This window comes from Hypanus sabinus, chromosome 9, assembly GCF_030144855.1.
Source record: "Hypanus sabinus isolate sHypSab1 chromosome 9, sHypSab1.hap1, whole genome shotgun sequence".
NCBI lineage: Eukaryota > Metazoa > Chordata > Chondrichthyes > Myliobatiformes > Dasyatidae > Hypanus > Hypanus sabinus.
This window is the reverse complement of record NC_082714.1, coordinates 7,207,036-7,228,305: the sequence shown is the minus strand read 5'-3', so window position 1 is coordinate 7,228,305 and position 21,270 is coordinate 7,207,036. Positions and strand designations below refer to the sequence as shown.

The 21,270-nt window shown below is 43.7% G+C and overlaps 2 protein-coding genes across 3 annotated transcripts in view; one reads left to right on the top strand and one right to left on the bottom strand.

Annotated features, from left to right (window-relative positions):
- pms2 (PMS1 homolog 2, mismatch repair system component) overlaps positions 1-4,664 on the bottom strand; it is a 39,235-nt gene extending 34,571 nt beyond the window's left edge. Inside the window, exon 1 of one of the 2 annotated variants that reach the window (XM_059979002.1) lies at positions 4,539-4,664. In XM_059979002.1, the coding sequence (XP_059834985.1) occupies positions 4,539-4,549 (11 nt within the window). In that variant the 5' untranslated portion in view covers positions 4,550-4,664. The remainder of the gene's footprint in view (positions 1-4,538) is intronic. The other variant, XM_059979003.1, reaches the window with a different exon arrangement.
- Positions 4,665-5,006: 342 nt separating this feature from the next.
- Positions 5,007-18,100, top strand: aimp2 (aminoacyl tRNA synthetase complex interacting multifunctional protein 2). Its single transcript, XM_059978995.1, has 4 exons — positions 5,007-5,178; positions 9,009-9,215; positions 14,556-14,787; positions 17,603-18,100. The coding sequence occupies exons 1-4, from the start codon at positions 5,077-5,079 to the stop codon at positions 17,983-17,985; spliced, it is 924 nt and encodes a 307-aa protein (XP_059834978.1). The 5' UTR covers positions 5,007-5,076; the 3' UTR covers positions 17,986-18,100.
- The last annotated feature ends 3,170 nt before the right edge of the window (positions 18,101-21,270 follow it).

Here is a 21,270-nt window from a genome sequence, read left to right as displayed (position 1 = left end):
ATTAGTTGGGGGATTCTGTTCAAGAGCCACAAGATGATATTGCAGTTCTATAAAACACTGGTTAGACCACACAGAGTACCGTATTCAGTGCTGGTCGCCTCATTGTAGGAAGGATGTGGAAGCTTTAAGAGAGGATGCTGAGGAGATTTATCAGGATGCTGCCTGGGCTGGAAAGCATGTCCTATGAGGAAGGGCTAAGCGAACTAGGGTTTTCCTCTTTGCAAAGGAGTATGAGAGGTGACTTGAAAGAGGTGTACAAGATGATAAGAGGCATTGATAGAGTGGACAGCCGCAATCTTTCTCCCCAGGGTGGAAATGGCTAATATGAGGGGGCATAACTTTAAGGTCATTGCCAAGAGCAATAGTAGAGACATTTGAGGGGCTTTTATATAGTCACATAGATGCAAGGAAAATGGAGGGCACGTGGGAAGGAAGGGTTAGATTGACCTTGGAGAGTAGGTTTTCAAAAATAAAACAAGGTGAGATACTTTATGCTTAAGAAAAATCATAACAACTGATTTATTGCACTCCATACACTGAACACACAGGGCAGTAACAGTACTTTATGTAATTACATCATCACATCAGACCAGCCTCTTAAAGTGAACCCCAACTGAATGTCGGTGGTTTCCACCAATTACATTACCCTACAGGAGTAGGTTTAAGGGTCAGCACATCATTGTGGGCTGAAGGGCCTGTACTGTTCTATGTAACAATGTTAAGCCGACAGTTGGTACCCAATTATATGTGCAAAGTTCCTGTTTCATTAAAATACCACTAATTGGTCTCAACCAATCCAATCTCAATCAGAGCCCAAGGACATAGATTTTCTCCTGTAGCCTAACTAAAGCTATCTAGAATCCCGTTGAGCCTCAGAGTGCAGCCTAAAGCACATATTCACTCAACCCAGTGTTATTAGACCTCCTGCCTTTTCCCAGTAACTATATATTATCATGGGCCATGCAGAGAATGGGGTTGAGAGAAAATAATTCCACTATGATGGAATGGCAGAGCAGACTTGAGCAGAATGGACTACTTCTGCTCTTGTGTGTGTCCTATGGTCTTTCCAGAGTTTGACTGCGAACTTGTATTGTCAGAGAGCATGTTGATGGTGTATCGTTGCCTTGCAGATGTTAACTCTATGGGCAGTCCTCTTGACTGCTTCAGTTAACAAATCAAGAGAGTGTACGTTATCTGCCTTCTGCATCTGGGTTTCCTTGTTTCTGGAGTGTGGTCACTAGAGACTGAATAGTTTCCCTTGAAGATCTGAAGATGGGCTCTGCTTTTACAGCATTTCTGGAGGTGAGGTACAACGTTACAGTGACATGTATATTGGGGCAACCATACAGTCGGGCAATCCAATAATGGAGTTAATCTAAATTGGTTCTGTTGTAGACTCAGCGAAGAGCACTGTGGTTCACCTACATCTGTAGAACAAATACAAAAAGGGGTGAATTTCTGCGGGCAGCTGAATCAACACCTTCAAGGTGCCGACACTTTCATCATTTGAAAGAAGTCCTCAGACCCAGCACAAGATCCACAGCCAGCCAGGTAGCAGAGATCCTTGTCCTCCTACGTGGAGGAGACTCGGATAGAAGGCCATTTACTTGTAGCCGGTTACTTTTGGCAGGCCGACTTACCAGCGTAACTGACTCGAGACTCCCAAAAAAAGGCACTATTAAAGAGATTTAGGTAGAGATTACAAAGCTTATGTGGAAGCTACAGCAAGAAAACAGTTAAAATAGGTGCTGACAGAAAAGAGCACAGACACTTTGTACAGTTTTTTCTGTGTGTGGCAGTTCAGTAAAACAAAAGCCAAGATGAAAAGCAGATGAAGTGTGCAGACTTCTATGCTGAACACAGCCAGATTTATTTATTATTTTTCCCTTTTTTTCTTTTCTCTCTCTTTTTTTCCTCTCTGTCCCTCTCACAATCACTCCTTGCCTGCTCTCCATCTCCCTCCCCTTTTCTTTCTTCCTAGGCCTCCCATCCCATGATCCTTTCCCTTCTCCACCTGTGTATCCCTTTTGCCAATCAACTTTCCAGCTCTTAGCAACATCCTCCCCCTCCTGTCTTCTCCTATCATTTCGGGTCTCCCCCTCCCCCTTTCAAATCTCTTATTATCTCTTCTTTCAGTTAGTCCTGATGAAGGGTCTCGGCCCGAAATGTTGACTGTACTTCTTCCTATAGATGCTGCCTGGCCTGCTGCTTTCCACCAGCATTTTGTGTGTGTTGCCAGACTCTCCTTTATACAGCCTTTCTGTTCAAGCCTGGAAACCAAGGTCACCAAGCATACCAAAACAAGATAAAGAATCAAAGCCACAAACACACAAATCCCCAGAGGAATTCAGCAGCTCAGGCAGCATCTATGGAGAAGAAAAAAAGTCAATGTTTTGGGCTGAAACCCTTCTTCAGTACAGAGAAGGAAACGGGGGGAGAGGTGTGGAAGATGCCCGAATTAAATGGTAGTGGGGGTGGGGGTGGGGAAGGGGAAGAGGCTAGCTGGAAGGTGATAGGTGAAGCCAGGTGGGTGGGAAAAGTCAAGTGCTGGAGAAGAGAGAGGAGAGTGGACGACAGTAGAAAGGGAAGGAGAGGACATAGTGGGAAGTAATAGGTAGGTAAGAAGTGAAATGTGTGGGGAATAGAGGAAGGGGAAGAAGAAAGAATCAAATGAAGGATTCTAGAGAAACCCTTACAAATACAGTTATGTTACTAATTCTCAAGTATTATTGGCCTTTAACTCAATTTTAATTGGTTAATAACATTTGAAATAAGTATTATGATTGGTCCTTAAAATATGCAAATAAGGTTCAGCAGTGCAAAAGTTTCGATTGGATCAAAATCTGTATCTAACGTCAATTTCTGCATAAAAGTGTTATTTCTTTATTCAGACTTCAAAACAGTTTGGTGATAGGTATCATTCTGGTCTCTGTGCACAAGTAAATGAAGTGTGATTGAGGAATGAGCGCAATTTTCAGAGTCCAGTTAATTGGTGATAACGATAGTGACGAACAATAGTGAAGGATATACTCAAAATGAAGATTTCCAACATCCCCACAAATCCTGGGAAAAATTTATGGCCCATGAGTGCTCAGAGATTATCTTGCTTCTAGTAATTTTCTCCTGCCCTTCCATTCCCCACTCTTGGCTTCCCTCTTCTCTTCTCACATGCCCACCATCTCCCCCTTATGTCCCTCCTCCTCCTCTGTTTCTCACGACCCACTCTCCTCTCCTATCACATTCCTTCTTCTTCAGCTCTTTACTTTTTCTAAGCATTTTGTGAGTGTTGTTCTGGATTCTGCACCTGCAGAGTGTCTGTAATACAGTCCTGAAGAAGGATTTCAGCCCAAAACGTCCACTGTTTACTATTTTCCACAGATGCTGCCTGGACTGCTGAGTTCCTCCAGCATTTTGTGTGTGTTACTTTGATTTCCAGCATCTGCAGATTTTCTCATTTCTGCAGAAACTCTTGTATTTTGGGATGGTATCGAGAATTGAGTCCACAGAGACTTGTGAAAGCAACAGAAGGAACACACCACTTCTCAAACTACCTGGCTACCTGTCCCAGTCCCATCCGTGGTAGAATCTGCATTTCCCACATTGACCTCAAAACCGGAGTGGAAGCAGTCTTTCTCCATCCCAAGGGACCTCCTGAGAAGCTGTCTGAAGTCAGAGTCGTATTGAGCCAGAGACTGGTATCAGAATAATGGAGAGAGGGGAGGGGACTATATTGGCAGGGAAAGGGATGAACGTGGGGGGGGGGGGGAGGATTTGAACGTTTTAAACATCGAGGCATTAATGCATGAAGTAAGTGCACCAGTTAATAAAGGGAACTTAGCAGGGGGCACACGATAGCAGAGTTGTGGAGAGAGGGAGGCTGGCCAAGGCCAGAGCCCACAAGTGATCAGAGGCTGGTATGCTGCCAGTTTAACCAAAGCCGGTACGTCCATTTCACCCGCCCAAGGCAAATCCGGTTTCAGGCCGCCAATCCCATTCCGGGCATTTTCTCTTCTCCCTTCTTCCACTGGGCAGAGGGTACAAATAGCCTGAAAATACGTAACCACCAAGCTCAAGGACAGCCGCTTCCCCACTGTTTTAACAGTGCGGAACTCTAGTATAATAAAATTGACCTTTGACCTCAATCTACAGCCTTAGAACATTTCAACGTATTGTACGCATACATTGCACTTTCTCTGTAACTGTACCACTTTATTCTGCATTTTGTCGTTGTCACCTCAATACATCATGGAATGAGCTCATCGGTAGGAATAGTTTGCAAGGAACACGCACAAAATGCTGGCGGAACTCTGCAGGCCAGACAGCATCTATGGAAAAGACGTTTCAGGCTGAGACACTTCAGCAGGACTGGAGAAAATCTCCAGCATTTTGTGTGCGTTGTTTGGATTTCCAGCATCTGCAGATTTTCTCGTTTGGGAACAGTTTGCAAGTATAGTTTTTCACTGCAACTCGGTACACGTGACAATAATAAACCAGTTCCCTCATGCTCATTCATTCATCGGCTCCTCTCTGGAACTCACCAGGCTTCCATCGCCACTGTGCCCAGAGCCGGATTCCGCCCGGGCCCGCCACCTAACGCCCGCGAACCCGGCGCCGCGCAGCCATTGCCCGCGCCTCAAACCACCGAACCGCCAACGAGCGGCGACCCCCTCCGCGAACCGACTTCTGGGATCTGTAGTCCAGTGGCGCACTCCTCCCGGCGAAAACATGCGTTAAGCCCGCTTCTTCGAACTACAACTACGGTGCCAAACCGCGCAAAGACTGGCCACCCGTTATTTACTTTTTTCATTAACAATAAAAATATTTTTGATAGAAATTCGCGAATGAAATAGTAATATTTGTTTCTCTGTTGAATTACTTAATTCAAATTGTTCCTCTATTTTATGTTGGCCTTGACTTTTATGTTTGACAGCTCTCTGATCCAAACAGAAATCAAAGGTGGCGAAGACCGACCAATAGAGTGAGTGGAGGGGCGGGATGAGGGGGCCGCTAGGGTTTGCGGGAGGTTTTCATGGTGTGCGGACTGGCGAGTGCGGCCCCGATCCCACAGCAGGGTCCATGTACAAGGTGAAGTCTTATCATCAGGGCGATGGCGTCGTGGAGCTGCCCACCTGTATGTACAAGCTGTCCAGTTATCACAGCTCCACCGTGGAAACTCAGGTGAGAGGCTTGGAGGTCGAGGAGGGTTGGTCAGGCGGCCTCCTGGCAGACCGGTCTCCCCTCACCGAACCGGCTCGCTGAGGTAACGCCTGAATACTGAAAGCGAACAGCTTTCCGAAGATGCTGGATATTCAAGCAACACACACACAAAATGCTGGAGGAACTCAGCAGGCCAGGCAGCACCTATGGAAAAGAGCACAGTCGGCGTTTCGGGCCGAGACCCTTCGGCAGTGCTGGGGTGGGGGGGGGGGAGAGAAACACCAGGTGACGGGTGAAACCTGAAGGGAGAGGGATGAAGTAAAGAGCTGGGAACTTGATTGGTGAAAGAGACACAGGGCTGGAGAAGGGGGAGTCTGATAGAAGAGGACAGAAGGCCATGGAAGAAAAAGGGGGAGGAGCGGCGGAGGGAGGTGATGCAAGGGGATATGGTGAGAGATGGAAAAGGGGGTGGAGGAGACGGGGTGGGGACATTACATGGAAGTTCGAGAAATCAGTGTTCCTGCCATCAGATTGGAGACTGCCCAGACGGAATATAAGGTGTTCCGAAATGCGAGATCCTGGATTAGTTCTGATTCTGATAATACATGTGGTCGATTGTGATTCGAATAGCGGTCACCTTTGCTGGAACCCTTTAGGGTTTATTATCACTGAATTTTATGACGGGAAATCTGTTGTTTTGCAGTGCAAAGACATTAAAAAAACTATTATAAAAGAAAATAAACAGTGCTTAATTCAGATGAATAATGTGGGTGTTCATAGGTTTAGAAATCTGATGGAAGGGAAGAAGCTGTACCACCTCCCCAATAGCGCGAAAGGGCACGTCCCAGATACTTAAAGTCTTTAATGATGAGTGTTGCCTTCTTGAGATACTACCTCTTGAATATTTCCTCAGTGTCGAGGAAGGTTGTGCCCATCAATGAAATGACTGAGTCTACATTCTCTTGCAATCTTATGCATTGGAGCCTCTACATCAGCCTGTGATTCAACTCGCACCTAGATGCCGAAGCAGATACTCCTATTCAATTCTGCGAGTGTTTCTGACAAGAATCCCTGCTTCAAAGGTCTGCTGTCCCCTAAGTTGACATAAAATCCCAAAGGAGATTTAAAGAAGTATTTACAAATTTAAATAGCTAATTTCTTTTTAAACCGCCTGTACACTTGCACAGAGTATGTAAACACGAATGGTGTTGGTACATTGCAACATTTGTGCACTGAATTAGCACGTTATGGTGTTAGAGTGATCTCTCTGGTAAGCACACCAGGAGGTATTGCAGTCTTCAAAGCTCCTCCTCTTCCTGGTACAACCTGTCAGTCCCTCCCAATCCACCAATCACCTTGGACTCCTCTCCTATAACTCTCCTCCTCACACTCAATCCTGATGGGGATTTCGATGGCCCCTTTTCTCCCATAGATGCTGCTCGACCAGCTGAGTTTCTCCAGCAGAAACGCTGTTGGTCCAGATTGCATCATCGGCAGCCTCTTGTGTGTCTACAGCTCTTTTGCCCACATCAGACCTTGCATGCATCACATAAGCAGTGGAAATGGAGGTAAGTAATGTATAGGGTCAGGATTTGAAATGGAATGTTAGAGGGTCAATTTTAAAGACATTACATCAAAATGCACAGTGTATCTGAAATAGCCATAAATGAGTATGATTTATTTGCTGTTACAGAAACACGATTGTCAAAGGTGGGGAGTAAATATTCGAGGGTATTTGACATTTTGGAAAGATGCACAGTAGGAATAGGAGGTGGGGTGATCTGTTAAGGAGGCATGATGTTGATACAGTAATTGAGAAAGGACCTTGCTCAGCAAATTGTGATACAGAATTGGGATCAGTTGGCATGGAGCAAAGAAGCAGCTGGGGATGCCGCGGTAGTGTAGAAGTTAGCGTGACACTATTACAACTCCGGGCGTCGGAGTTAGAAGTTGAATTCCAGCCTTCTCTAAGAAAGTTTGTTCATTCTTCCCGTGTGCATTTCCTCCAGTTGTTCTGATTTCTTCCCACAGTCCAAGGATGTTCCAGTTAGTAGGTTAAGTTGTTCTGTGATTAGGCTGGGGTTAAATAGGTGGGTTGCTGGTCGGCATCTCGTTGGGCCAGAAGGACCAGTTCTCCCATTCTATCTCTACATAAAAATAAATGGAAAAAAAACATTGGTTGCTGTTGTTCTTAGACCTTCAAATAGTTACAGAGATGTAGGGGAAATTATAAATGAGGAAATATGGTTGTCCATCATGTCCGTTGACAGGAAGCCTGTAAGGGAGAGTTTTTAAAGTGGAAAAGCCATTGCACTGGGGCAGTTCCACCCTCTCGATCTCAGAAGTCCGGATCCAGTAGTATGAACAAGCGTCACAAACTGAGCTGACTTCATATGCTAGGACAGGCCCCTAATCACCCCTCCCTGGCTACCCTCACCTGGTTTAGCCCGCCTGTCAAAGCGGTGTACCAGGATCTATAGAGTGTCCAGGGAGGGGTAGCACCTCTGGTGAAGGTTTGACATTGACAGTGGATGGACATTGTCCTGCACTTACAGAGATAATAGGGATTCTAGCAAACAATGTACATTTTTAAAGCACAAAGACACTAGGTCCAACTGCAGAGGAAATTTAAAATTAAGACCTAAGGAAAAGGCTTACAATTGCCAGTAAGTCAAAAAGCCAGAGGACTGGGAGAATTAGAATTTAGCAAAGGATGATTCAGAAATAGACCAGGAGAAATAGAAAGTGAAAGTAATCTGGAAATATGCAATAAAGACTGAAAGTAAGAAGGAAAGGACTAAAGCACATTTGCAACCCTAACAGATAGATGCAGATGCTGTTATAATGGGGAATAAAAAATTGGCAGAGGAATTTTACAAATACTTTGGTGTCTGTCTTTACATCGGGCAAAAAGCTTCCCAGAAATGCCAAGATACTAAGACTGACTGCAAGCAAGAAAATAAAAGAAATTTAGATTACATAGAAATACTCCTGCAGAAATATTTCTCATTAAGGAAGGAGAAAGGCAGTACAGAACCACTGAACTGTTCACCTGAAGTCAATTGTTGGAGAAGATCCTGAAATCTTTTTTTTAAAAAAAGGATGTGATATTGACTAGGGTTAGTGAATTGTGGGCATGCCTCGTTGGTTGTTGAAACAAATCAATGCTTTTCATTGTATATTTCAATGTACATGTCACAAATAAAGCTAATCTTAAGATCTTCTCTTAGAATGCTAGGAATTGGGCCGGGGGGGAACATGTGGGATTAATTGCAGTTTGAAACAAGATAAAAACAGATTAAACTGAAGTTGATGTTGGCAGTTGAAACCTTGCAATTCTTTCCCCATCCCTCACAGGTGCTGCTCAATCTGCTGACTTCTTCCAGTAGATTATTTATCATTTGGAATAAACAGGTTCATCTCAGAGCATCTTCCCCTTCCTTTCCAGGGCTGAAGAAAGGTCTTGTCCTGAAATGTCAACAGTTTATTCCTGCATAAATACTGCCTGTCCTGCTGAGATCCTCTAGCATTTTGTATGTATTGCTCTGGATTTCCAGAATCTCTTGTTTTTAAGAGCTTGCATTTCCATCTTTCATAGGCAGTACTTTTCTCAACTAATTTTGGAATCCTAGGCATTGTCAAGATATTAAAAAATGTATAGCTAATTAGCATATAGAAAATTCCAGCAGGCAGCTGTGCAACTAATGCACAACCTTCCAGCTCACAATGTTGTGCTCAACTTTTAATCTACTCCAAACATTCCCTCCTAGATGGCCCTCCATTTTTATTTCATCCAAATGTCTCTAAGAGTTCTTTAAATGTCCCTAATGTCTTTCTTGTTTGGTTTTCAGAATGGAGCTGAAACTTCAGAACTCCTGAATTTGGAATCAAGACAGACAGAGATGCTGAATCGTTTGTACGAGTTAAAGGCTGTCGTCGATGGTCTCTCAAAGACTGTTCTCACTCCAGATGCTGACCTGGACGTGGCAGAAATTAACCATGCGTGCTCTGGGCCAGCAGTTCGGACTGCAGTTAACTTAGATTTTGTACTGGGAAAGGTAGGTTTGAAACTTAACCACACACTCACTTATCAAGAGTCAAGTTAAGGGTGGCGGCACAAGTGAGTGTAGTTGCTGAAATATGGAACAGGGAACAATTTTCTAGAGGAGCTGAGCAACATTGGGGTGGGGAGGGATGGGGGGGGGGGGGGAAGACTTGTCAATGTTTTGGATCAAAACCTAGCACCTGAAACCTGAAAGTCCTGATCAAGTTCAGTATAATTGTCATTCAACCATACTGAACTATTACTGAATGAGCCAGTGTTTATCCAGACCCAGAATGCAAAACATAGTACCAGCAGTCACACATAGCACATAATTATAATAGCAGAATGGTGCACGGGATGTTGTATTGGAGCCATATTTCTGCCAGAGCAGCCACTGCTGTTCCTCCTCGCCCGTAAATACAGTTGCAGATGAGTGCAGTCCAGCTTGTCTTTCACCGAGCAAGCGCTGGAGAGCAGCCTCAATGGGAGGGGCCAGCCCCTAACCCAGCATGGACTCCAGCGTGCTGTCTCTCACACTGCCTCCTCCCCTGGACAGTTGTCGCCTCAGCATGAGGGCTTGATTGATACAAACCCGAGGCCGTGCAGCTCCCCTACCGTTAGTCTCCCCAATGAACAATTAACCAGATTCACAGTATTCTACATTATCCATGTCCTTCAGGGTCTTGCGATCACAAGAAAAACATCCAAGACAATCATTTGCTCCATTTGTTGGTCTGCGCACCCCCTCTTATGCCTTCTTCCCTGAGTGGCTGCAGCAGGCAGCAATGTGGAACGTAGCTTCATCGCTATCCAGCAACTCACTTGTGGGGTAGACTGGTAATAGTTGATGTTCTTAATATTTAGTAGTGTCTGCCAATTGTAAAAACAAGACATAAAGGTTGCTACGACCAAGTGCACAGAAGCCATATTGATAGACCATATTGATGAAGCGTCTTGGCCTGAAATGTCAAACCCTTTATTCCTTTCCATAGGCTGCCTGACTTACTGAGTTCCTCCAGCTTTTTGTGTGTGTTACTCTGGATTTCCAACACCTTCAGTATTTTGTACTGGGTTGGCAGCTGGCCTCTCCTATTGGTGCTGCCCTCTGGTGTTCACTCAGTGCAAGAACAAGCTGGACCGGGAAAACTCGGGGACGTGCTTTTTGGAAATTGCAACTATTTGTGCAGTGTGCTTTGCACTTTGGCCCAGGGAGTAATTCAGGGTGTTCACTCTCAGCCTCTTCCAAGGAGGCAGTCTGAACCTGTACCATATCCAACAGCACAAGGCATTTCCGAGGACATTGATCTATGGTATGATAACGTGTTTCAGATGATAAAAGGTCGAAATGCTGCTTTGCAGAACATAAGGACATGAAAGGAAAAATAAAATGTTACATTGCCCACAGTAAGCAAAGGTGTGAACAAAACGGGATCACAAACTTATGCTAAGGAAGCAGCTGTCACTACTGTGAAAAGGCATTTGGCTGTATTCATGTATGGGTGAATGATAATTAAACTTGAATTTGAATTATGTTGCCTTTGTACAAGTCATTGGTGAGGCTGCACTTGGGGTACTGTATACAGCTTTGGTCACCCTGTTGTGAGGAAGATGTGGTTAAAATGGAAAGAGTGCAGAAACGACTTAGAAGGATATTGAGGACTAAGGGGCCTTTGTTATAAGAAGTCGTCGGCCAGGCTGGATCTTTATTCCTTGGAGAACGAAGGGGGAGCTTATAGAATATTTTAAATCCTTTAGGATATGGCTGAGGTCACCTGTCTTGTAAAGGCACTGCCCAGAAGAAGGCAATGGCAAACCACTTCTGTAGAAAAATTTGCCAAGAACATTCATGGTCGTGAGACCATGATCGTCTATGCTATTCGACACACCGCTTGATGATGATAGAACACACTGCTGGGAGTGAAGGTTGAGGCTGATGCATCTTGGGCATCAGAAACTTGAAGACAGGTATGGGCCAGAACGTGGCGGCCAGTTCCAGGCCCAGAGTATATCGATGTGATGGGGTCCAGGTCCTAGTGTGGAGGATGATCTGGTGCTTGGACAATTTAAATGTCGGGCTGGATGGATTGGAAAAATGAAGTGTTGGGACCAAAGGCGGTTCTGCTCGCTGCTCTGCAATATTTACTCTGTTTCCCTTGGCACTGAGGCTGTGTCCTGCTTTGGACTTCATGTCTGTGAGCTTCGCGATGTTTTGCCCCGCTTTGTGTTGAACTAAGGGTGAGGCTGTGTGCCAGCTTTGGCTGCTCCAGGTTTCGTGTCTATGGGCTCCATTTAGTTATGAATGTTGTTTCTTGTTTGCACGACGTGTTTCTCTCTCTCTCTGTTGGGTCTTTTTTTTAAATGAATTTTTCTGGGTTTCCTGTTTGGCGGCTGCCTGTAAGGAGACAAATTTCAGGGTTGTATAATTTATACATATTTTGATAATAAATGTACTTTGAACAGACGGAAGAAAAATGGAAGGTTATGGGCCATTTGGGGGAAAGGTTTAAATTGAGCGTGGTATGGGTTAAAAGGTTGGCTCAACATTGTGGGCCAAAAGGCCTGTACTCTTTTATACTGTTCTTTAAAAGTTCACATAGTAAGCAATCCTACAAACCACTTCTAAGTTCAAATCTATATTTGAAGGGTTTTTGTATTAATCAGTTTACAAAGGAAGAGTATAGCATCTCCTGATACGATTCTACTTTACACTATTGCAGCTTTCCAAGTCTTCAAATAATACTGCCAGCTTAGTTCTGCCAGTGGAATCTGCATATTAGCCACCCCCTTTATTTTTACACAAGTTATAAAATTATCCCTTGTAATTATAGTTTTTATTTGGAAATACAACATGGAACAGGCCGTTTTGGCCCAACGTGTCTCTCCACTTTTCAACCTACCCATTTAACCCTAACCCAATCATGAGACAATTTACAACGACCAATTAACCTACCAACTAGTATGTCTTTGAAATGTGGGAGGGAACTGGAGCATCCGGAGAAAACCCACACGCTTATGGGACAAACGTACAAACTCCACCAGAATTGATCTCTGTATTCTGACAATCTGAGCTGTAAAAGCATTGCACTGACCACTACACTACTGCGGCACCCTATCAAAACAGATCTTCTAAAATTACTACTCAGGTCACTTCTTTAGTAGGTTTTACTTTTGTTGCTACAGGTACTTGAAGAATTTTCTGTACCTGTAATGTGTATTTATGGAACCATCAAATCCAGGAAAATGGGTTTTTTAAATTATAGTTAGGTGAGGCCAATCACAAACTAGAAGAACAGCACTTCCTGCTCCAGTTGGAAAGGTTGCTGGGTTTAATAGCAGTTATTGTACAATCCAATTGAATGAGCATTGAATTTTCCATTTCTGTATAGCCTGCATCCCCTGGTGTTACTTTCTGTCTCTCTGCTCAATCCAGTCAGGTTCTCTCACTGCCCTACACACACACAGACACACACCCACACACCTTCTCCCATAACTAATTCTAAATGCCCATCCTCTCTCAGCTTCCTTATCAGATTCCAGCACCTTCTGCCTCTTCAAGTTCCAGTTTATTGTCATTAAACTATATACATGTATGTAGTTGAACAAAACATTGTTCCTCTGGGTCTAAGGTGTACATATAGTCACACATAGCTCATAACAAACACTTGTATAAATATGTGAAACTGCAGCAATAAAAGGTGTAAGGTAAAAGTGTCTCAGTGAGTTGGGGAGTGGGGAACGGCAGGGCATTCGGACAGGGTGTTCATGTGTGCTGGATGGTAGCAGGCTCTTGTCTCTCTATGTCACTTTCCAGCCTCTGTCTTTCCCTTCTATACCCCTCCACCCCCAAACCTGGCTCCATTTGTTCCTTTATCCGTTCATAGATATCACCCAGCAGCCACTGCTGTGTTACCGCTCTCCCCACCTGACTTCATCTGCATATCAACCCCCTTCCTCACCTATCCCCTACCATCCCTGTCAACACTTCCCTCACCTTTCCTCATACTGGCTTTTCCTCTTCTACTCCCTCAGACCTGTGGTGTTCCTCCAACGTTTTGTTCCACGTTCCTGCATTTGTAGTCTCTTGTCTCTTCCAATTACGGCAGCATAGCAGTTTGTGTAACACTTTACAGCAATCAGGGTTCAATTCCTGTGAAGAGTTTGTACCCTCTCCCATGGGTTTCCTGGGGTGTTTTGGTTTCCTCCCACCTTCCACACATGCAGGTCAGGGTTAGTAAGTTGTGGATGTGCTGTGTTGATGCTGGAAGCATGGCGATACTTGCGGGCTACCCCCATTACATCCTCGGACTGTTGTTGACGCAAGCTACACATTTCAGTGCTAATTTTTACATCTTTGCTGTTGACTTTTAAGTATATTCAGTTTTTAAATGGTGCTTTGAATTGTATTTAGAATTTGAGATTTGTTCCTGTTCTTAGATTTGTATCTACTTTGCTGGAAGTTCCAGTCAGATCATAGCCAATGAAGTACATGAAATAATTTTAAAGTATTTCAGGGTATTTGGAAAAGGCACAACAGTAATGTGACAATAAAACTAATCTCTTCTGTCAGTTAAACTTTCATGAGTCACAAAACGTACAATTCTGACTGAGTGCATACAAAACGCTGGAGCAACTTCAGCAGGTCAGACAGCATCGAGAGACGATGTTTCGGGTTGAGACTGTTCATTAGGACTGGAAAGGAAAGGGAGTAAGCCAGAATAAGGTGGCAGGGGGAGTGGCAAGAGTACAAGCTGGAGGTGATAGGTGAAGCCAGGTGAGGGGGAATGTGGGTGGGTGGGGTGAAGTGAGAAGCTGGGTGGAAGAGGTAAAGGGTTGAAGAAGGAACGTGGTAGGAGAAGACAGTGGGCCATGAGAGAAAGGGAAGGAGGAGCGGCAGCAGAGGGAGGTGATGGGCAGGCAAGGAGAAGAGAAGGGGTAAGAGAGGAACCAGAGTGGGGAATGGAAATAGAGAGAAGGTAGAGGCGGGAGATTACTGGAAGTTAGAGAAAACAATATTCATGCCATCAGGTTGGAGGCTACCCAGACAAAATAAAAGGTGTTACTTCTACAGCCTAAGAATGGCCCCATTGTGGCAGTAGAAGAGGTCATGGACCAACACATCAGAATAGGAATGGGGAGCGTAATTAAACTGGTCGGCCGCTGGGAGATCCTGCATGATGTAGACAGAGTTTAATTATCACTGAAGCTCTCTGGATTTTTACAGTGAAGCTACTTCAAAGTATATGGGGTGAAGATGAAGGGAAGAAGGTTGTGATGGAGTGTGGATAAATGCCTTGCCTGCTTCCTGTGCTGTGCATTGGCACCACGTTACACTCATAATTGTTCTTAATTTTAGAACTCTGGTGCCCTCAGAGACATCGTCATCAATGCCAACCCCTCCGAAGTACCACTGTCACTGTTGGTCCTATACAACTTGCTGTCTGAGCAATACAGGGTGCTGCCTTCAGTGCACGTGCACTCCTCCGTGCAAAACATTCCCTCCCAGCTCTGGAACTGTTTGGGAAAGGAAAGCATTTGTCGATCCCGGCAGGAATATCAGCTGGGCTTCACCCTTGTCTGGAAGGATGGTAAGTCGGGAAAATAATAATATGAGCATTTGCAAAGGTTTCTTGATTGAATTGTTGAAGTTTACTGTTTAGAAGCAATTTTGCAGATAAAACCAGCTCATTTCCTTCCACCAAGGATTACAGGGCAAAATATTATAATTTCTAGACTAAAAGCTAAAAATCAGAATTGGGTTTAATATCACAGGTGTATATCATATTGTTTATGGCAGCAGTACATTGCAATATATAATATTAAAAACTACCCATTATAATAAATGTCTGTAAAAATGAAATTAAATAAGCAGTGCCAAAAAGGGAAATATCAGATAAATAGTCCTCTTGGATCCCTAAATTTGCATGCAGTTAGTTAAATGCACTCTATAGATCTGTATCGGGGGAAATTTAGACTTTAAAGTGGGCTATAGGCTGAGTGTTTCAAGGCTGGGACCTGAAGGGAAATTAGACATTATTGAGCTGGAAAGACTTGGAATCAGGTTTATTATCACAGATTTATGATGTGAAATTTGTTTTGTGACAACAGTACAGTGCAAATAAAAAAGGAATAATGCAGGTAGCCATGGCACCCACCTGGGACCCAGCAATACCTGCCTTTTGTTGGCTACGTGGAACAGTCCATGTTTCAAGCCTTCCCCAGTAATGCTGCCAAGTCTTTCGGTGTTAGATTGACGATTCCATCTCCACTGCTTCATGCACCCATGCTGAAGTCATCAATTTCATCGACTTTGCCTCCATCTTCTACCCTGTCCTTAAATTCACTTGGTCCATTTCTGACACCTCTCCTCTTTCTTGATCTCCCTGTCTCCATCTGTGGAGAGAAAAACCAACATCTTTGATGAACTTACCAATTCCCACATACCCAAATACCTTGACCATACCTCTTCCCACCATGTCTCCTGTTTAAAAAAGAATGCTGTTTTATTTTTTCCATTCCTTTGTCTCCATCATATCCGTTCTCAGGATGAGGTTTTCCTTGCCAGGGCATCATCTCCTCCTTCAAAGAACAGGTTTCCCTTCCTCCACTCACCTGCATCTCCTCCAGTTCCCAGACATCCATGCTCAGCCCATCTTCCCACCACCTTAACATAGATAGAGGTCCTGTTGTCCTTCCCTCCACAATAAAGTGGCCAATGAGCGTATATAATAAATTAAATTAAATAAATAGTGCAAAAAAAGAGCAAAAACAGTGAGGTAGTGTTCATGGGTTGGTTTATTGTCCATTCATTGTCTAACTCTATGTAGATTCAGTGGGACAGAGTATTTCCCATGCCCAATGTTTGGTTTCAATAGCCACAAAGTAACAGTTGGAAACTAAATTATGTATAGGTTTTATTTCCTAAAGAGTGGTTCTCATTTTAGATAATCCGTGATTTTATAACCCCAGAATGATCCCTGACAGCCTCCAGCAATTTGCAAGCATGTGGACATACAAATTAAAGAGCGTGGCATGTCACTTGGTCCCTCGTGCCAGTTCCACCATTCAGCTGGTTTTAACCTCAGCTCTGCAGTTGTGTCTGCTCATACTCCTCTCTCACTCCCTGGCTTATCAAAAGCCTGCCTTAACAGTGTTCAAATACTCTGCTTCCATTGTCCTTTGAGGAACAACTTCTTACTTTAAAACAATAACCCCTTTTGTTAATTAATTTTTATCATTTAGAGATACAGCAGGGTAACAGCTCTTACGGCCAAACAAGCCTGTGCTGTCCCATTATACCCATGTGACCAATTAATCTACTAACCCATACGTCTTTAGGATGTGGGAGGAGACCAGAGTGCCTGGAGGAAACACATTCACAGAGGGAGCATAGGCAGTGGTGGAATTGAACCTGGGTCACTGGTGCTGTAATAGAGATATGCTAACCACTAAACTACTATGCCACCCAAAATGTTGTTGGATTTTTCTGCAAGAAGAAACATCCCCATGCCCACGCTGTTGAAACTCCTCGGGATTTTATGTATTTCAGTTAAGCCGAGCGTTTCCAACCTTCCTTCATTCAACTCATCCATCCAGAGTTCAAGTATGAATACTATATACAACCTGGAAATTCGTCTCTGTACAGGCAGTTAAAAAACAAAGAAACCCAACAGAACTCATTAAAAACGACCGTCAATCACCCATTGTGCAGGGGGAGAGAAACAAATCAAACAATAAAAATAAGCAACTAACACCCAGAAATTAAAAGCAGCAGAATTTCTTCCCTGCCAGTCCCCCAATGTAGACTGGTATACATTTGCCCTCCTTCCTCTTCCTAAAGTCAATGTTTAGGTCTTTTGTTTTGCTAGTGTTGAGCGGAAGATGGTTGTCGTGTCAACCAAGTGTTGTATCTCATTCCTATACTTTGACCAGCTGTTAGCTCGTCCACTGGATAACAACGTAGAGATTTTGGATTATGTCAGTTTGCGAGTGGAGGATAATTAACCCTGTTGTGTTTGCTGTTTTCGTTACTGGACATTCCATCCCACTAGAAACTGCTAATTTGATCTGGTCCACACCTTCACTACCCTCGTCCAGTTCCACTCACCTTTATTGGGGTAGGGGCTTCATTTTTTATTATTAGTTCTGAGCATTGGGGTGTGTAGGGATGGGCATTGTTTAGCATTGTAGATCTTTTAAGGTCAAGTGTGAGTGTGGGATTGAAGGGAGAGTGCAGTTCTACCTGTAGAGGTTTTCTGAGGGCTTAAGGGGAGATTTGTTGAGGCTGGAAGGTGCTGGTTAGAACTGTAATTGTTAGTTAGGATTGGGTTAAGGTGTGAGGGCAGTGTAGTCTTGAGGGTCATCATCGGCCACACATGACAGCTCTTATTTTTGTTTTCACAGTCCCCAAACCTCAGATGAAGTTCAGCATCCAAAGCATGTGCTGCATCGAAGGCGAGGGAAATGTCGCTCGCTTCCTCTTCGCATTACTGGGTCATGAGTATGATGCAGTGACCTCCACACAGATCGACAGCTGGGTAGACATCGCTATCTTCCAACTGAGGAAAGGAAGCAGCAAAGAGAAGGCAGCAGTCCTGCGCTACATGAACTCTGCCCTTAGCAAGAGCCCCTGGGTGGTGGGAACCGACCTGACACTGGCTGATGTGGTGCTGTACTGTGCCTTACTGGAGATAGGGTTTGCAGGTATCCCTGCTAATGTCCAGAGATGGGTGAAGTCATGTGAGAATCTGTCATGCTTTTATCTGGCATTGAAACCATTGAAGTAAATGTCATGGGTTATAATGTAACTATCCTCTAATCTTTGTGGCATTCAAAATTAGCTCTTAATATTTACTGAAGGATATACCTATTTAAACTATGTAATAAATATTTTTAAAGGCACTTCTTGACTGAAGTTTCAGTTTGCTTGTATTTTCTTACAAAACAGGAGGAAGCCAGTTGGCCCATTGAATCTATGGTAGCTCCTGCAGCAATCCTGTTAGTTCCATTCTCTCTTCCCCCCCCCCCCCCCTTTCCTCTAGTCTCTATTTTACATGCTTGCAGTTCCTCCTAAAATCTCCTGCCACCTCTCTACACCAAGGGCAATAATTCAGAATCTGATAAGTTGTTAAATTTGTTGTTTTGCAGCAGCAGTCTGTGCAATACATAAAGAATACACACAAAATGCTGGAGGAACTCAGCAGATCAGGCAGCATATATGGAATAGAGTCAAAGTTTCAGGCAGAGCCCCCCTCGTCAGAACTATAATTTACAATTAGAAATAGATTTTAAAAATACATAGTGCAAAAGGAGGGCATGGGTTCATTGGCCATTTAGAAATCTGATGGTGGAAGGGAAGAAGCTGTTCCAAAAACAATGAGTATGCATCTTCAGGCTCCTGCACCTCTTCCCTGATGGTAGTAATCAGAAGATGGCATGTCCTGCAGGGTCCTTAATGATGGATCAGCCTTTTTGAGGCATTGCCCTTTGAAGATTTCCTCGATGGTCGGGAGACTAAGTGCCCATGATGGAGTTGGCCGAGTCTACAACCCTTCACAACTTTTTCCAATCTTTGCATTGGCCCCTCCATACCAGACAGTGAAGCAATAGGCAATTAACCTACCAGCACGTCTTTGTGAGCACTGGGATGGAGGGTAACTTTCACGGTGACCTGCAGAACGTGTGAACCCTGCAGAGGCCAAGTTGATGGAGCTATGCATTACTTCTACCTGCTGCTGCAGAACCTTGATTGACACAAGCAAAATCATAAAATGGCTTAAATGTCTTTTTTTTTAAAAGTAATATTTATTCTCAGAGTCCGTACATACAGCTCTGAGATTATTTTTCTGCAGGCATGCTTAGCAAATCTATATTACAGCAATAGTAAATAGGATAAATGGGCAACTCTGCAAATGCAGGTATAAATAAATAGAGGAATTTAAGGTGGGGGGTTATATGGGAGGCAGGGTTTGAGGGTCGGCACAACATTGTGGGCCAAAGGGCCTTTAATGTGCTGTACTATTCTATGTTCTATAAGTAAAGAGCACGAAATAACATGATAATGCAGTCTTTAAACGAATGGAGTTATCCCCTTTTGTTCAAGACCCTGATGGTTCAGGGGTAGTAACTGTTCTCGAACCTGCTGGTGTGAGTCTTGAGGCACTTTTACCTTCTACCTGATGGCACCAGGGAGAAAAGAGCAAGGTCTAGGTGTGAGGATCTTTGCTTTCCTATGGCAACGTTTCATGTAAGTAGTTGGGAAAAATAGGGGAGATTCAGTGGTCTCAAACATGACTAAGCAGCTCTGGTAAAATATGGGCAAGAACTTAATGGGGAAAGGAATTTGGGAATTAAACAGAAGCCCCAATCAACCACTCCTACTATGTCATATATAATGTATCTCTAGTGATTCTGTTCACTGTAGTTTCCCCAAGAGTGATTTATTTATTTATATATATCTTAAGGCTTTTGTACGACAGTATTTGTCAATGTGGAGTGGAGAGCGATCTTGTAAATCTGTTGGGAGCAAAGAATGTTGGGAATGGTGAAGGTGGAGCACTGCGGGAGGGGTGTGGGACGGGCAGCAGAGAAGGAGTGCCACAGGTGGGGGGGTTGGTACGGGTGCAGACACACACCCAGCTCTGAGACACCAGGCAAGGTCATTTGATTTCAAACATTGGTTTAGTGAGCATTTAGTGAATCTCTCTCTGGTGCTTCCCACTCCCTTCCCCAAACATGATTCCCCTTTTTGTCTCAGTCCACAATAGAGACCCATATAAGAATCAGGTTTATCATCACTTATTTCTCATGATTTTTTTGGCAACAGTAGTACAGTGCAATACATAATTTTACTACAAAAGTCTTAGGCACCTTGGGTATATATATCTGGGTTAATATGCTTCATTTTAAAGTCTAGACCCTTGTTTTCAAATCTCATCTCTGGTCTTACTCCTGTCCCATCCCTATTTTCCTCCAATCCTTGCACATCCTGGATTTTATAATTACTCCATCAATGTTGGAAGTGTCTTAAGTTGGCAAGCTATAAAATTCCCTCTCTAATTCCCCACCTTTCTCAATCACTGTCCTTAAAACATATCTTTTACCAAATGCACTTTTAACAATTTATGTAGGTCTGAAATTTGTGTAACACTTCTGTAGGTGCCTTGATGTAATTATCTTAAAAGGTATATAGCAGTACACACTTGGGTTCAATTTTAAATAGTAGAAGGATTAAGTTTAATAGATTATTTTAGGAATTTGGTTCGGAAGAATTCTTTACCTGGGACAAACTACACTGCAAGTGGTCCTGCTGCTGTCTGGAATGAGTTCATACATTCTTCCAATTTCCATATATTCTTCAGTTTTCTCCCATATTTGAGACATAGAAGTTTGGGTTTGTGAGTTGTGCCAGAGGCACAGCGACACATGTGGGCTGCCCCCAGCACATCGACGCAAATGGCACATTTTACCATATGTTTGATGTACATCAAAGTTCAAAGTAAATTTTATTATCAGAGTGTGTATATATGTCACCACGTAGAACCCTGAGATTCATTCCCTGTGGGCACTCAGCAAATCTATACAATAGTAACTGAAACACTCTGATTCTGTCAGCTGAATTAGTTTAGGGAAGACAATCCCTGGCCTCGCCAAATGTGTGAGATTGAGGTGCAAGTCCACCCCAAAACCCTGTTTCTGTGGATGCTGTGTGATTCATCACCCTGTTACAAATAGGTACCGTGAAATAACAGACTGCATACAATTAAATGATTCAGCTTTATAATTCTTAATTTAACCAAAAAAGGGGCCACTTTGATGAAAAAGTCTAATGCGCACAAGTTGGATGGAGCTCATGGTTTCCCCTTCGCCAATCCTTCAATCTCCCCAGGCTTCGTTGGATCTCGGCCCCATCCGGGTCAAGTGTGACAACCTCTTCTCTGCAGCGTCTTCTCCCTTCATCTCCCGCTGAACGAAAGACCCAGCTCACCCCAGTGTCAGGCACACAACACTAAAACACACTCCCTTCACTGGATGGCTCACATTACAAGGCACCCATTATCTCTTACCATAAC

Excerpts from the sequence above, each read along its gene's own strand:
- aimp2 (XM_059978995.1), top strand. The coding sequence starts at position 5,077 with ATGTACAAGGTGAAGTCTTATCATCAGGGCGATGGCGTCGTGGAGCTG. Across the intron at positions 5,179-9,008 it reads GCTCCACCGTGGAAACTCAG|AATGGAGCTGAAACTTCAGA; the intron begins GTGAGAGGCTTG and ends TTTGGTTTTCAG. Across the intron at positions 9,216-14,555 it reads TAGATTTTGTACTGGGAAAG|AACTCTGGTGCCCTCAGAGA; the intron begins GTAGGTTTGAAA and ends TCTTAATTTTAG.